Source organism: Lycorma delicatula, chromosome 5, assembly GCF_047948215.1.
Source record: "Lycorma delicatula isolate Av1 chromosome 5, ASM4794821v1, whole genome shotgun sequence".
Classification (NCBI taxonomy): Eukaryota; Metazoa; Arthropoda; class Insecta; order Hemiptera; family Fulgoridae; genus Lycorma; species Lycorma delicatula.
This window is the reverse complement of record NC_134459.1, coordinates 118,038,223-118,055,390: the sequence shown is the minus strand read 5'-3', so window position 1 is coordinate 118,055,390 and position 17,168 is coordinate 118,038,223. Positions and strand designations below refer to the sequence as shown.

At 30.2% G+C, this 17,168-nt stretch overlaps 1 protein-coding gene across 2 annotated transcripts in view; it reads right to left on the bottom strand.

The window, feature by feature from the left end:
- The window catches only part of LOC142324518 (nephrin-like), a 964,738-nt gene that overhangs the window by 158,065 nt on the left and 789,505 nt on the right, over window positions 1-17,168 (bottom strand). For both annotated transcript variants that reach the window (XM_075365347.1, XM_075365348.1), the window contains exon 7: window positions 4,104-4,248. In XM_075365347.1, coding sequence (XP_075221462.1) covers window positions 4,104-4,248 — 145 coding nt within the window. The remainder of the gene's footprint in view (window positions 1-4,103; window positions 4,249-17,168) is intronic.

Below are 17,168 nucleotides of genomic sequence, written 5' to 3'. Positions count from 1 at the left end.
ATAGTGAATGGTAGATATAATGTAAAATCTCTTCAAGCAGTCTTATACTTAAAAATACGTATTTACGATGAAACATAAGATTAATAGATATTATAGAATGTAGTAAAACTTATTCCACCTTATGCTCCTTCGTAACCTCTCTTAGAAATATCGTAAATGTTACTACTGAATTATTAACGATAGTTGAGTCCATAGGATAATTAAAGGAAATAATAGTTTACCGAAGGTAAATAACTGTAATATTTATTCCAAATGTAAATTTGTTGAAATTGTTTACGATTTAGTTCATCTTAGTTCATGTTTCAACCAGTGAAAATGAGGGTCAGGATGTAAACTTAAATAATTGACGTTTTCTGATGGCGTTGTAATTCAATCATTAAGTTTAACATGTGGATTGTTATTACGTTGTAATTTTAGTAGTTTTGCCTCCATTAGGTGAAGTACTAAAGTATAATTCTGTATTCTGCAATTAAATTCTGGAATATAATTAGAAGTCTTTGTAAAATATTTAATACTATTTTAGGATTGTCATTAAAACTGTAGTAAAGGAATTGAAATATTGTTTTTTTTTTTTTGTTGATGTAATGGTGTTCTTGATTTATTTTATTAATACATTTAGTCTTTCAGATTTATGTAGATTTAAATTTTGTGTATCTTTCTTCAAGATATTTGGTTATAATTAAACTACTGTATTATTACAAAATCATGAATGCCTTATATTTAGATCGATTCATGTTACGACTTATATGCACTCAAAATAAAAGTGTTTTATAATTCTAGGACTACCAAAATTGTAAATTCTTGAAAGTGGTCAATAAAAAAAGAATTACGGTGAGAAACTCCGTATGGTTTTCTCGGAAGTTTATACGCGTATTCTGTGTGTAAATATCCATTTGGTTAAACGTTTTTTTAGACTTTTAAATTATTCTTGAATAATCTTTGTAGGAACATCTTAAAATTTTATTAATATTTACTTACAATACTCCCAAAATTCATTTTCTACAGTTTGAAGTGTTTTAATGAAAAAAGTGTTTTTTAAAGGTTTTTATAATTTTTTGTTGTACTTAATTGTTTGTAAAAAACTTTTATTTTTTTAATTCTTGTTTAGCAAAAGAAATAAATATGTATACAACTTAGTAATAATCTTTCTATTCCAACAATTTCAGAATGTTTTTTATAGAAAAATATTAAATGATACCTTCAATATTCTGAAGTTCGTAAGAAACATTATATATATAAACTGAAGATGTAGATTTAATTTTAGAAAAAGAGAAATAAAATGCTTTAAGTATACATTAACAAAATATAATTTATAATAAACCTATCTATTTAATTGTAGATAATAATAAAATTAATATTTGTGATATGAGAGGTTTGTGGGGAGCATTTACTATACTCTTTCCTACTTTTTCTACTACCTACTGATGTTTGACTGTTATATGAAAATTTTAAAGAAATATTTTAATAAAATTTTTTTATCCCCTCACATTAAGTTTATATGAAAGCCACAAATTGTTTTGTCTGTTTTTCCCTTTTATAAAGAGTTAAAGGAAAATTATTTAATCCCATAAAAATTATACCAACTATGGGTCAATATTTGTGAACATATTGACGAGAATTTTGTATTTTATTAACAATTAAAATATTATAATTTTGATAAAAAATCTTTAAAAATTCAATTTCAAACTACTTTTAATAAATATAAAAAGTAAATTATTATTAAATAAATTCAGTATAATATTTAAATATTAGGGTTTCATTGATAGAAAAATTTTATATCATATGAACCGTTTTTTGAAAAATCCAGTATATCATTTTTGTGATTTTTCATACTAGAAGCACTGTATAAATTTATAAAATGACAGCTATATTATAGGGTTTTTTATTTTGATAGCAATAAAACTAAACTTAACTGAAAGTTATGATCAAGTAAAAAAAAAAAAGTTTCCTATGAAACTTATTGAACTTGAACTATGATGAGAAAATTTTAATTGAGAAATTCACATTTGATTTTTTGTAAAATAATTGTTATGTAGTCATCCGCAAGTAATAGTTTTACATTGAACTTAAAGTGGTATTATATGTTTTATTGATGATTACCAGAAATACTTATTTAATACCTTGAATAGAATTTTGCAGACTACATCTTCTTTTATGTCCTATTCTAGACATAAAAATCTATAGCGTGTTTTAATAAAAGTATTATTTTTGTAAAATTCCTTATGTGTTTCTAAGCTCAGTAAAACATATGTTTCAATCGTTTTTCCAAAAAATAAAAGCAAGCTCTTAAGAAAATTTAAAATTTTCGTAAGAATATGATTTTTGCATTTAAGGTTCCATCCTCAAACATCTCTTCATTTTCTTGGACCACCTGGACGCCTCCGAATTAAAGATACTGTTTGTACCCAAAATCATTCAAAATTTTTTTTTTTCATTCGATGCACGATGTCAAATCATTGTCTCAATATCGATAAATAATTTATTTAAATAACATGAAAAAAAATTTCCTAAGATCAATTTTTAAGTTTAAATTTGATGTATTACATCGGTTGGTTGTAGCTGTAATTTCATTACTGCCAGTGGATATCGTTTTTTTATTAACGTTTTTTAACTACCACATGAAATAACCTAAAGTCTTATAATATTGTACTACTTGCCCTTGGTTTCTGAATTATTTAATAGGATTTTTGAAAACAACGATATCTTTTCGCCTGTTGCTCTTTATTGGCCCGTCCTAAAATACCAGAATACTGTAAAATATTGTGGTTTATCTACTTTAAAAGATAAATAAAAATATTTAATTTCAGTTAATGGTTGAAAACCTAATTTTAGATAACTAGTGGTGTGGGTTACCGACAACAGTGTAATGACCTACAGAATAAGGCGTACAAATTGTAATATATTTAACAAATGTAGAACATAAAAATTGCCATTAAAATAATAAATACGATTACATTACAAGAGTGAAAAACAGTAAAGACTAATAAAACTGAAAATGAATTGTTTATATTTTGCATATTGAATTAGACTGTGAGTAAATTGCATTTGCAAGTACGTAATAAAGGTTTCTTATATATAATAATATAGTTCTAAATAAAATTCGATTTTTCTATTTTTTCTTTGTTTTATTTAGAGCTCTTTTGTTTAGAATTAAATTCTCCACAAGTTTTGTTTAAATATTTTATATTTATTACCCGTTTAACAAAGTTATTGTAAGTCAAACATAAAAACAAGGTTTTCTTACCTCAATTTATTGGTTTTCATCTCAGATTTCTCAAAAACTATTGCATGTACGGTTCTAAACTTATATTATTCAATTTTCAAAACGAAAATCATAACAAATCACTTATTTTACTCTTAATTAACGTCCTAACAATTTCAGGACGACCTCGTTTCACCGGTGTAGCTGAAATTTGAGCGAAATCTTTCACTAACCGTAATTTGCTAACGAAGCGTTTTAGGAAATACGTTTATATGAACTTTTTGCATATTTTTACGAGTAGAATAGCTTATGAAAGTCCCGGGAGAACTTTTTGATACACTGTATATATGAATGGATAAAAGAGATAAGCTTGAATAACAGATAAGCTTCAATTATACTCATAATTGAAGCTTATCTGTTCATCTATAATTCAAGAAATATATTAAAATTGAATGTGCATTGGCTAAAACAGCGACTGGTTGTAGATTCTACAGAAGGAAATCATCAGTTTATTTTTAACTGATTATTTTAAATTCATCAGGTTTGGAGAAATGTATATCATTTCTCCAAACCTAAAACATTTCTTATATGTTAAGGTTTATTGGACATTTATTTTGGATGAATAAGAACGGCGAATATTTTGAATGAATGTTTCTGCAGCAGATCTTAAAGTAAAATTATAAACGTCGAAAGTACATCGTAAATTTTAAATATAGTTTAGAAATGTAATATTTAGTAATATTACACTAACAGCCCAAACAAAAGTATTATTAGGAATAATTTATATTATTTTTCTTTCATCCAAATATATTTAACAAACACACACCAAGAACAAACTTTATATATACAATATGTTAAATCTATGTATATATATTTAATTGTTAAGTTATTCATTACTGACGGTATACATTCAGCTTCCAGCCATCCTCAAGAGCAGAATCATGTATTAAGGGTGTATCAGCTCGGCAAGATAGAAACTTGCCAAAATCTTCCATTGTAGGAACGAATCGCACGGTGCTAACTGTTCTATTACCATCTGGACTTGTCTGAAACATAAATTTATACGTTTTTCTTTATATTTAATGAAAAATTTATTAAATATATATTCTATTTTTTTAGTCGATTTCTTAAATTAGTTTACACGTTTGTCTATTTTATGTATATCTTCCAATGTTAAAAATGTAAAATTTTGGTTACATATTTTATTATAAAAAGATTTTTGCTTCCGCCTATTCCTTTTGTATTTTAAGAAATTTTTAACCTAAATCATAATCTTTGGTTTGATATTTTGTTTTTGTGGATTATTAATTCTATTAATTTATTTATATATTTGAATCAGGTAATGGGAAGATTTTGAAGACAAATTATGTCTTTTTTGGGGTTTTAACGAATGAAATTTTTAATTTTAGTTTTTTTGGGTTTTGGGTTACAAAATAATGATCTAAAATTAATGTTAAAAGAGAGAGAGGGAGAGTGATAACGAATGAAATAAAGAAAACGTAATAAAAAAATATACTAGAAATAATAATATAAGAAGATTGAAATTATTTTATTATAAATTTTTTTAAAATTAGTTATCATAAAAATTATTATTTAAGGTGTTATAACAACTTTTTACGATTCTTTAAAACAAAATACATTATACAAGATTAAATTGTAAAATTTTTAAAGTTTTGTTTTTAAAAAAAATAATTCTAGAAAATGTTTCATTGGTTAAAAAATAAAATGATGAAAATAAATTTCAACTTTTTTACTCTGAAGGGAGTTAAATTTTAAACTTAAACAAATGGCACAAAGGTTTTGTAATATCCTTAGTTTTATTTATTTAAATTTTAATTATATTTTTAATGTTAGATTTTTCATTAAAAAAATATATATTTAATGGAGTTCTTTTAATAGTATAATATATATATATATATACAATATGCAATATTGGAAAGCATGATATAAAATTCCATAGTGCAGGTGATCTTGTGTAATAGTAGGATGTATCAATAAAAATCTGAATTTTATTAAAATGCTTACAGCCAATTCATAAGTTAAATATGAGAAGTTCGTGTATTTTAAAGCATGACGTAGGTTTGAATGGCAAAAGTTTTCATTTGTTCAAAACTATTTCAACATGGGCCAAGTTAAAGTTGTAGAAAAGTTGAATAAAGACGTGATGGCAGTCGAGCAGGCTAACATATATAACGAAGAAATAGACAGGAAAGGGCGATCCTTGGAATCTGGATAGAACTAGAGCAATGAGTATACTTAGCACCTTCCTGCACGGCATTTCATGCATAAAAATTTATTACCATTTCCTCTTACTCACAATTCCATTCCTTTTTTTATTTTATTTTGCACTACATTCTTTTTTTTTTTGACAATGAATCCAAGAATCAAACTTTTATTATGCTATTCTATCCTACGCCATTTTTCTTTTTTAAATAAAGAAAAAGGACGTTTACAGGACAACGATTTGGCGAAGATATCTTTTAAGTTTTTCATTGATCGCTTCTTAGACTTATGTTTCTTTTAAAATATATGCGTGTAACATATATATATATATATATATATATATATATATATATATATATATGGTTACATACACATACACACACGCTCGCGTACATGTTTGTATAAATAAATATCCCTTTTCGTGTAAAACGTATCCGTACTTCGTAGGTGACCTGACATGAGTCACAAATTGTTCCCAAAAATGACAGCTATCTCAGAAATAACAAGCATGCCATGCCAGGTTTACTAGAGAAGAAGAGTGAAATGGTTTTCTGTTGCTTTCATCACAGAGGTATTATAACTTCATCACGATAACACATCTGCAGTGCCAACCAATAAAATGACCCCTCCATTTTGCTCATCACAGAGACTAGATATATAGGTAACCATTAGTATCAGAGAACACAACCATGACTGGTTCTTTTTATATTCATAATCAGATAGTATGGAATAACAAAAGTTTACACCGCTTTTAATTATAAAGCTGTACGTAATGTAGACTGGTTTTATTCATTTTTGAAGAAATTGAGTACTTTCTGTAATAATATGATTAACATTATGATACAATGTATACACGTTTTGGATGGTCAGTAGAAAGATATCTTAAATTAAAAATTTAAATTGAATAAAAATGCAATTTAGGATTAAAAAAAATTTAGAATACGTAATAATTTAAAAAAAAAAAAAACAAAAAAACAAAAAAAAATGATTATAATCAATTTTATCATATGCGCCACTACATTTAATAGGTGCTTGACGACAGCAATTCTTAGAATTTATTAGACCGCTTTTTTTTAAATCATCATATACTTATCAGTTCTTCCTTGCATCATTTCCGTATCCACTCTCTTCTATTTCAAGCTAAACTTTAAAATTTTTTATATCTTCCATTTCCTTTTAGAGCGTCTGTAATATTTTATCTCTTCCGGCCTCTCTTTACACTTCGGCTTATCTTTCTAGTCCTGTTTTAATCAATCCTCTTATGTCATGACCCAGGCAGTTCCTATTTTGAATATTTTTTGCCTAAGCTTTTATTCTTTCTCATTTTTCTCATTACATTTTCATTTTTCATTCACACACGCGCGTACACACATCTTCTCTCTCGGTCTCTATTTCTCTCTCTATTCACTTAATTCTTTACAATCTTCTTCATCATGCCAATCTTTACTTTCTCTTTTTTTTGAGTCTGCGTTTCGCATCAGTACAAAAGTACACACCAAAATAATGTCTGTCAAGATTTCTGTAACACCGTTTACTACATTATAACTGCTACTCAAACTATTCTTGTTTTATTTATTTAAACTTTTCCAGTCTTCTGTTAACATTCACCGAGAAGGTCCAAGCGACCTTTTTTTAAGCTTAACTCAGTTCTCACCCTGCAAGAACCATCTCTGCAAAAACGGCCACCCCGAATAATTTTCGGCCATACAATGGCAAATAATTGTTTAGTACAATTTTCATATACTGAATAATATTATGTTTTTTCCCCCCTTACGTGGAATAATGAAGAACAAGAAGCAGAAATATTAAATTAAACCTGATGAAACCCAACACACATATTTTATATCCATTACAGTCTTACACATTAGCACCACTACAATACGAATTACTGTAGCACCCGATGTATAGATCACATACTTTCTTTTTTATCATAGTACGATAAAACGAACACGCACAATACGATACACGGTACAAACATCCGACTAACGTCACGATACGATACGGGGCACGATACAAACAAGTACGAAGCGGTCGTGGTGTAGATCAGGCGGGAGTTCACCCCGATTTCTCTTTAGGTTGGAGAAAAGTTGACCACACTTTTCCTGCCGAGAAATACGTAGGAGTCAGAATAGAAAAAATGTCATCTTTATGAGGGACTTGACCGAGGTGTTTCAGAAGGCCGAAAAACAGCCTTCTGAAACCTTCGGAAAATTAACACCATCGGGGTGCCTTGCATACCTAAGCGGAGGTGCTCTTGAAAGTGTCGAATGGAGTTTCAGCCTGTCTATCACAATCAAAAAGGGGAGCGCCCGGGCAATTTTTAACCGGGTTTATAGGGCTGTGTCCCTATGGGTATGCTGCGGCTACATGGCCGTCGTGAGAGATGTTGCCGGGGTATTAGTCTACCTTGTATCTGAACATCCTTGTTCAGAAGAGGGAGGAGGATGTTCCAGTGGGTAAGCAAGACAGAGACATAGTTACCTCTCCCTCGTAGATGGCAGGAGAGATGGGATAAGTCAACGAAGGGTAGATTGACACACAGGCTAGTCCCGGACCTCCAGAGATGGTTCCACTGTAAGTACGGGAAATTAAATTGATCCAAGCCTGACTGATCATGGTAACTTCAAAATAGATCTATGCGCGTGGGCATTTAACTCTCTGCTAAATGAGATTTTTTCAAAAAGGAGGACCGCAGAGAACATTGTTTTGTATGTGACAGGTTTGTGCGGCACAGGAAAGCATGACTAAGATAGAGTTCGGCATGTTAATCCTGATAACAAGAAGGGAATTATTCTGCAAAGAGCCAACGAGCGTGGAACGCGCTGTCGAGAATTAGTGAACAAAAATGGCGGAAGAAATTCAGGACGAGTACGCCTGATTTTCTCTTGGGATCGTGTTAGATATTTACTAACGAGAAGTAATCGAAAAAGTTAACATGATACCTAAGTTTTTTGTTATTATTTATTCAGTTCTTTTAATTTTTGGGCATACATTTGCTTATCACCTCATATCCTCATTATTTTAGTTTTCGTAACATTAATTTTTGTTATACGTACTCATGACTAATTTTGAAATGTCTCATACTCTCAAGTCTAATTTTTAAAGGATCAGTTTAATATCTTGTACTTTGATATGGTCTTTTAGCAGACCATATCACCTGCAAATCTTACACATTCATTCTTTTTTCTCTTAACTTGACTTCTTCATCTTTCAGATATTTTTTTTATATCTTCAATGTATATATTGAACAAGGTTAATGATAAGTCTAGAATTAACATCTCTTTTTTGGTTAATCACTCAGATTGAGCATCCATTATTTCCATACCCGTTTACAGATGCAAGTATGATATTTCAATTACTTAATTTTCTATCCATCCCATTTACTTCTTGGCTTTATAATATCTCATTACTTTACTGATCTGACCCAGTTTAATACATTTTCCGTACCTGTGAAACATGTAAACCATCTTTCTAAAAAGAGATTATTTCATTAAATATGATATGTATAGCACATGACTAAATTGAATGTGTTAGGTAACCAAAAGTATATAAATGATTTACACAGAATACTACTCATTCCCGAAACCGGTTATTCTAAAGTTAACAAATATTCCATGCGTGGTATACTAAAGGGAGTGAAATGGTTTCACATTGATTTTTGTAACGAGCCAAACTTACTGGATCTCAAATTCGCATGCTAAGTTACCGAAACTCTGAAAATATTTGGATTTACAAATTATATTCTCATTAAAGACACATTGTGTACACCTTTACTTTCAAAGAAAGCAACTCTTACTAGTAAATGAAGACATTTATAACAGTCACAACCCGTTTAAAATATTAATGTTGATACAGTAAAGCAACAGATTAATCTACCCTATATCGATGTATTGAGAAACGTATAAGAAATGATGTATTATATAGATTGACTCTACTGAGTGTGGGGTACAATATTAAATAATTTTTTATGGTAAGAGAAAGTAAGTTTTTATATTCTATGAAGTTATTCTGATTAAGTCAGTGACTTTAAAAACAATCTTAATTTTTCTTTATGTGCGGTATATAATAATTAATTGTTTCATACATTTTAAAATTAAACAAGAAGAATTAGTTTGAATATTTTTAAATCTTTGTATTTTTTATTGTAATAAAGCACAGCCAAAAATATATTCAGAATATTAACCAAATGTTCCTAAATAAGATTTCTAATAAAAATATTTGTAAATGTAAAGTAACATCACAAAAGGGTTGTAAAGTGATAACATAAAATAATAACCATAAAAAAGCTATGGAAAGACAATCATCCGTATTGACGTAGCAATGCATCACAAATGTTATTTCCGAGTAATTCTTAACTTTTACGTGTATAACATTTTTTCCTTTTTAAAATTTTTTTATCAGGATTTATAATGGTAATAATTATATAGGCAAAATGTTTAACTGTAAAGGAAGTTTGAAGTTTCAAATAATATTCATCCAGAAGTTAAGAACAACTTAGCTCTATTTCAAAAAATATTTTTGTGTGAAAATTATTTCAGATGTTCATGTGATTATGTTTTGGTTTATCCTTTTTCTTCTTTGTTATTTTATTTTCATTTAAAAATGTTCTATACAGTAAATCGTGTTTCTTCATATACTTTTTTTAATCCCACATTACATTACCTCTTAGTATACAAAACTTCAACATTATATTTAATCTAGTAAATGAATTTTTACTCTTCATGAATATTTTGTAGTTTGTTTTGTCTGGAGATGTTGGTTAAATATTAAAATCTTACTTGAATATTTAACGTTATTTAAGGGTTTAAAATTATAATTTACTTTTCTATTTTATTTTTTTAATAAATTTTAAAAGTTTTGTTAATTCTTAATTAAGGGACAGATAAAAGTGTAAACATTTAAAAAAAAGGACAGTGTATAATTTAATTTTAACAATTTTTACAAAGGATAAAAGGAAAAAGTTTTTAATTATTATTTGCAGGAGAAAAAAATTTAATTAGTTTCATCATAGAATTGCCATATTTAAAAATGTTACAATGCAAATTAAAAAAAATCCTGTTTCAAAAAAAATGGCGGTTGTGTTTTAGTACACTAATTTGGTTATCGGTTTTATTTCCTTTTATCCGGTCGTTATTAATATGATTTTTTTTTCTTTTATTTTTTATAACGCACATTTGATACTGTATACCATAACTTATTTAAAAAGTACAAATTCGTGTGGTCACTTGCTTTTCATTCATCTTTCGTCAATGATGTTTAATATTATTTTTCATAATTATATCACTATAAATTTTACATTAGAAAACTATTAAGATAGTTTAGGCGAGAATCTTATGATTTTATTATCATTTACTTGAGAGTGTTTTACAGAATTTTTTAAAATAAAGTAATAGATTAAATTTAATCAAGTAACTGGTCTTAATAGTTTCATGTTTAAGATTTTTTGTCAACTTAAAACTGTTCGATTCTTCTAGTATAATTGTTAGTACTTAAAAAGATGACTGTCTTTGAGAGAGAAGTTGAACTAAAATTAACTTATATTTATTTCAGCTTTTATCACATTTATCAAAAAACTAAGCACGTATCCTTCGGTATGGTCATAATATAATCAATATTTAGTATCTTCTTTGTAAAGATTAATGATCTTTTAATCAATCTTTGAGCATATTGTGGTCAATTTAGAAAGATGTCACCATCTTAAACCTCACATATATATTCATTTCTTATCTATACAAAAAGAAAAAAAAACTGTAATTTGTCAGTCAGCATGCAAGGGTAAATAAAGATTTTAAGAAAAAATTTGACTAAGGTTTTAAATGAGAAATTTGTGTAAAGTCTTGTGAAAGAGTAAGCTTTCAAACATTTCATTGCATCAGAGAACAATTGTTAGACTGAATTATATTGTGAACAGTATCGTATTTGCAAATAAATTACCTCTTATCGCTTTCTTTTTGGCCAGAAAAAAAATCCGCTAATGAGTATAAAGTAAAAACAATCAGTTAGGTAAAGGTCCTTTTTTTAATCTCAATGCACCTATCTCACTCTTCACGATTAAGGGTTGAAACGTCTAAACTTGTTAATCTTATTTTTAACTTGTTTATTAATAAAACTGATTTAAACATTTCGGAATTACTATTATTTTGTACTCTTATTATGATTTTAGATCTGTTAAGAGCAATTTTTTTCTTACCTTCATACTTGTAATATATTAGTTTATTTCTTTGAAATATTTTAAAACATCGCATAAGATGAGTGTAGTACATTTCTTCCTTTAACACTTAATTAACATTAATGACGAGAAACTTAGTAGCTAAGTTAATTACAACGGACTGCTAAACCAGGTTGAACATGTTGTACTTATCACATGAACGTTTTATTAAAATTTTAAAGGTAATGAAGATCTCACAGGTGAAATTGTAATTTCATGTTCGTTCATTAGGAAGGTTCTGGGTTTAAACCCCAGTAGGGCTTGTTGTTTTTCATAAGGTTGAATATTTCATAACAAATTTTCACGTATAATCCTCTAACCTTTGATCATTAAAAAACGTGTATAATAATAATAGAGATAATAATATGAATTGAATCATATTAATTCATTGCTCTTCTTATCCGTCTAGTCGTGTCCTATGTCAGTCGTGTCCTATATCAGCTGTGATTCTATGGATAAGTTTTCTCCATTCGATCCTATCATTTACTGCTTTTTTCAGTTGTTTCATGGCCATGCCTGTGTGAGCTTTGTTGGTATCAAGCCAATGGCTCCTTTGGCGACCAGGTCTTCTTTTGCTGCTGACCGTACCAAGCACAATGATTTTTCTAATAAATTTGGCCGCATGACATGTCCAATGTACGAGTGCCTGAGTGCAAGTATTTTGCCTTCAAGGGACATGGCTACTTTGGCCCGCTCTAAAACTGCTTTCTTGATAATTTTGGCTGTTCATGGTATTAGTAGGATTCTTCTCCAGCACCATAGTTAAGAAGCATCAATTCTTCTTCTATCTTATCTCTTCAGGATCCAACTTTCATATCCACAGATTGTCATGGGGAAGATGATGTCATGGACTAGCCAGCATTTAGTGCCAAGGCTAGCATCTTTATTTTTCCAGATTAGGTTCATGCTCAACGTTGCCTTCCGGTTCAATGTTATTCGCCGTCTGATTTTTGAGCTGCACCCACCATTTCAAGTGATCATGGATACAAGAAAGATGAAATTATTAATACTTTCGATGTCTTCTTGACCTTGATTAATTGTGACCTTGATGATTTTGCCAGTAATTGTGATAATTTTGGTCTTTTTGACACTGAGGTGTAGGCCCATTTTTTCACTTTCTTTCTTCAGTCTTTTTATGAACGTCTTCAGCATGCTCTGATTCAGCCAGAAGCGTTGTGTCATCTGCGGAACGGAAGTTATTGATGTTGCTACCTGCAATTTTCATTCCGATCTTAATTCTTTCAAGCTTAACTTCCTATTATTATCTCCGCATAAATGTTGAAGAGAAAGGGCGACAAGATGCAGCCCTGTCTAACTCCTTGGCCAACTTCAAACCAATCAGCGTCTCCATAAACTGTTCGAACTGTAGTCTTTTGGTTGGTATATAATGATTTGATGAGGTGAGTTAAGTGTGATGGCACTCCCACTTCATGTAAAGCGTCCCACAGCTTCTCGTGATCAACACAATCAAATGCTTTGGAATAGTCGACAAAGCATAGATAGATGGCTTTTTGATATTCGTGGGTCTTCTCCACAATCCAACGCAAATTCGCAATGTGGTCACGGGTGCCACGACCATGTTGAAAACCAGCTTGGACATTCGGTAGCTGAGCACCATTGTTCGATTAGACACTGTTCTGGATGATCTTCCATAAGACCTTACTTGCGTGGGAAATCAAGGCTATAACCCGGTAGTTTGAGCAGATACGAGCGTCACCTTTCTTTAGTAATGGGATGAAAACAGTTCTTTACCAATCTGTTGGCCATGTACCAGTTTCCCAGATTTTTTGACATAATGCTGTGATTTCTGCTGCTAGAATAGACCTGAGCAGTTGTACCGGAATAGTGTCTATGCCAGAAGCCTTGTTATTTGGGAGCTGTTTCAGAGCCCAAATCACTTCTTCTTATATTGATGATTCAGATTCATAGGAGGCACCTTCTAGGTGGTGACTGAGGCGTATTAGTGTTTGCATATAACTCTTACATACTGTCACCATCGGTCTTTGATATTGGCTCTCTCAGTGAAATTTTTCCCGTTCTTATCTTTGATGGTCACTTTGCGAGCAGTGAAAGCGTTTTTGACTTGTCCTACTTGAGCAAAGAGACCATTGGTGTGGCCTCTAATATCTTCCAGCTGCGTGTATGGTTGCTCCCAATACGCTTCCTCATCTTTACCAGCAGCATGTTGAAAATCAGCATTTTGTCTCCTGAATTCATCTCAATTGCCAGCAGCTTTTGTTGCTCTTCATTTTTCAGCAATTTTAATGGTGTCGGATGCCACCACTTGGATATTTTTTCTAACATTTTGTATGGTATATGTTCCAGAGCGGCTTCTATGACGTTAGATTGGAATTCTTGCCGTTAATCCTCAGGCAGTTTTTCATCAGAATTAAGCAACTCGAACTTGTTCTTCACTTCCATGGCATATGTTTTGGTGAATTTTTTTGTGAATTTTGGTGACATCAAACCTCTTTAAGGGAGCATTTTTCTTACTATTACATATCCTACCTTTCAACTTGGCCACAAATAGTTCTTGATCATCCGACGCCATATGAGGGATGGAGAAAAAATTGTCCTTTTACATAAAATGTATTTTAATTTAAATTCTGCCTTACTCTTTATTTCAATTATTCATTGTTATCATATTTTATTAATAAAAGATTATCAGTTCCTTAAATAGTGTGTGACAAAGGACATTGCTGTAAATAAATAAATTATAAAAATCAGACTGCACGAAAATGGTTTTTGTTTTAAGATACTTAGGGTTTAGGTTCTTGCTTTAGGAAGCGGTGACAAAATAAGTCGCTAAAAATCAATTTCATGAAACATTTAAAATTTAAAATAAAAAATATAATTTTTGGTTCTTATCAATATATAAACATCGACAAAGGCTTGTTTTAAGGCAGTGTTTTAACATGTAGTCGGCCAGCCGCCTGTGGCTGTGGACCATTTTCCTTAGGTGTGCTATTATACAAAATCAAACATTCCGGTACTGGACAATTTACGAGTGAACCTCTGCGCTACATTCATCAACAGAAGCTACTGCTGGAATTTGATTTCGTGTTTCTTTATTTAGTGATCACATTTAAAAAAAATCACCACATGACTTCCTTTTACGCCTGTTAAATAACATAAACACATTTTTTGCTGCACTTCATTTAAACTTATTTCATTTGAAAATGAGATACCATCCTCCATTTCTTTAATAAAATGCACAGTTACACAATTGCATAGTGGTGGACCCCACATTGCATCACATTTTTTTTGTGGTGTCCGTATCATCCTGACCATATAGGGGAAGACACCCTCCATGTGACGGTTTCGGTTGCCGCGTCACCCCGTTTTCCTATTTAACCTCCGGAAATCACCGTCAAGTATTACTTCAGAGGATGAATGAAGATGATATGTATGAGTGTAAGTCTTGTACAGTAAGTATAGTCTTGTATAGTCACAGGTCGAAGATTTCTGAGTTGTGGTTAATTGAAACCCAACTACCAAAGAACACTGGTATCCACGATCTAGTATTCAAATCCGTATAAAAGTAACTGCCGTAACTAGCACTTGAACGTTAGAATTCTTAACTTCGAAATCAGCTGATTTGAGAAGACGCGGTGGAGGTTTCTAACTAACATAAACGCCAAACAAAACACATCTAGCCAAGTCTCAAACAAGACTGAATGAGTTTCTGAGAACGAAGAAACTGATCTCTGCGTTCATATCCGCTCCAGTAAGGATTGGACTGGTACCAGAGGTACAGAATCATAGGATTTTATTCTAGATCTCAAGTTGACGGTCACAAGATCACTATATTGAAAATACGAACTTGCAACATACATGCAAGTTCTGAACATCCACATGAACAACAACATGCTGATCGTCAGAGATCTGTCGAATGAAGACACGGTTAAGTTCCCTTCTGCAGAGTACAACAGGCATGTAATGTCCGTATCGGCATTTTATATTAGTTTATATATTAATTTTGTTTCACGTGGCTGAAATAGTTATGTGGTGTAAGTGAGAACGTGATCTGTAACTATGGATACATCGGTTCGATTCCGACTTCATATTCATGTATTTATTTTAACTTTTTTTTTAAATTGAAATATATTGATTTATTAATAATTAATAACCTCTGTAAAAAATTTTGAATTGAAATGAAAAGTACATAAAATTTTACTTCACTAATAACTTCTGATCTTTTCTATATTTTTTGTAATATTATTGAATTATTATTTCTTGGTAAAATTTGTTGTTTACAATCTGAGATTAATAATTATGTATAAATCAATATATTTAAAATAAAAAAAAAGTTAACAAAAAATATATGCATATGAAGTTGGATTCGAGCCGATGTACCTTCACCTTGTAACATCGAAATATTTCATTAATTAAAATATCATTTGGCTACAACTCTGGAACCAGTGGAAATAAGTACTGCTCATGATATATCGTTAAAAGGCTCTCAATGAGGGTTTATTACTGCAGTTAAAGTCCTAAACCGTTTTTTTTTTTTTTGATTTCGGGCTTTGTTGGACACTTCTTGTCCTGTCGTTTGCAATCAAAAGGAGAGGTGCACAACTAGATGTTACAACAGTCTTAAATCCAAAATTTCAACATTCTACGGCTAATCGTTTTATGCGAGATAAATACGTACGTACGTGTTTATCTCGTATCTTAACATATTAACAAATCTCAACATATTGTTATTATTATTTTCTTATGTTTTGTCTTCAATTTTTAACGTCATTTAACATAAAAAAATATTATTTTATTTAAAAATTATAAATATAAAATATTTTTGTTTTAAATTTTATTAAAAACAGTATCGATTTTTTAAAAACTATAGATGCTATGAAATTGGTAAATCTAATCAGGGTGGCTTCGTACGTTGTTGTTTTAGGTTATGTATTGTTGAGCTAGCTAATGTTCTTTTTTTTCATTTATTTACCATAATGTTCGTTTAATTTTTGTTTATTTCGCAATGGCAGACCGTTCGCGATCATTTATTAGTGATAATACTATTTTTAACGGGAACTTGATTTGGTATTCAGTGATAATGAAAATGATTTTTGTGATATAAGTAGTACTAGTAGAGGTTTAAGTTTTGTTGATAATACTGACGAAGACCCAGATTTTAATATGGAGGAACTTTCTGCATCATTTTCTAGTAATATAACATTAAGACCTAGCATAAGTGAATTTAATGATAGTGAAGAAATAGAAACTTATGTGTCTAACCTAAACACTAAACATACAAAGGCCAGGCCTTGAGGTAGACCTGAAAACCCACCTAATAAAGTAACTATAAGTAAATGTGATTCTAAAACAGACGATGGTGAATGGGAAGAAATAGAGGAAAGTAAAGACCCTAGGTTACAACATTAATTTGATTTCAATGAGTTATCTGGGTCCAAACATTGTCCCCCTCATACCTTTCCTCCCATTGAATATCTCAATTTGTTTTTTACTTTTTCTCTAATTGATCTTTTTAGTGACAGAGATTAACCGCTACGCCATTCGTTTTTTCATGGGAAA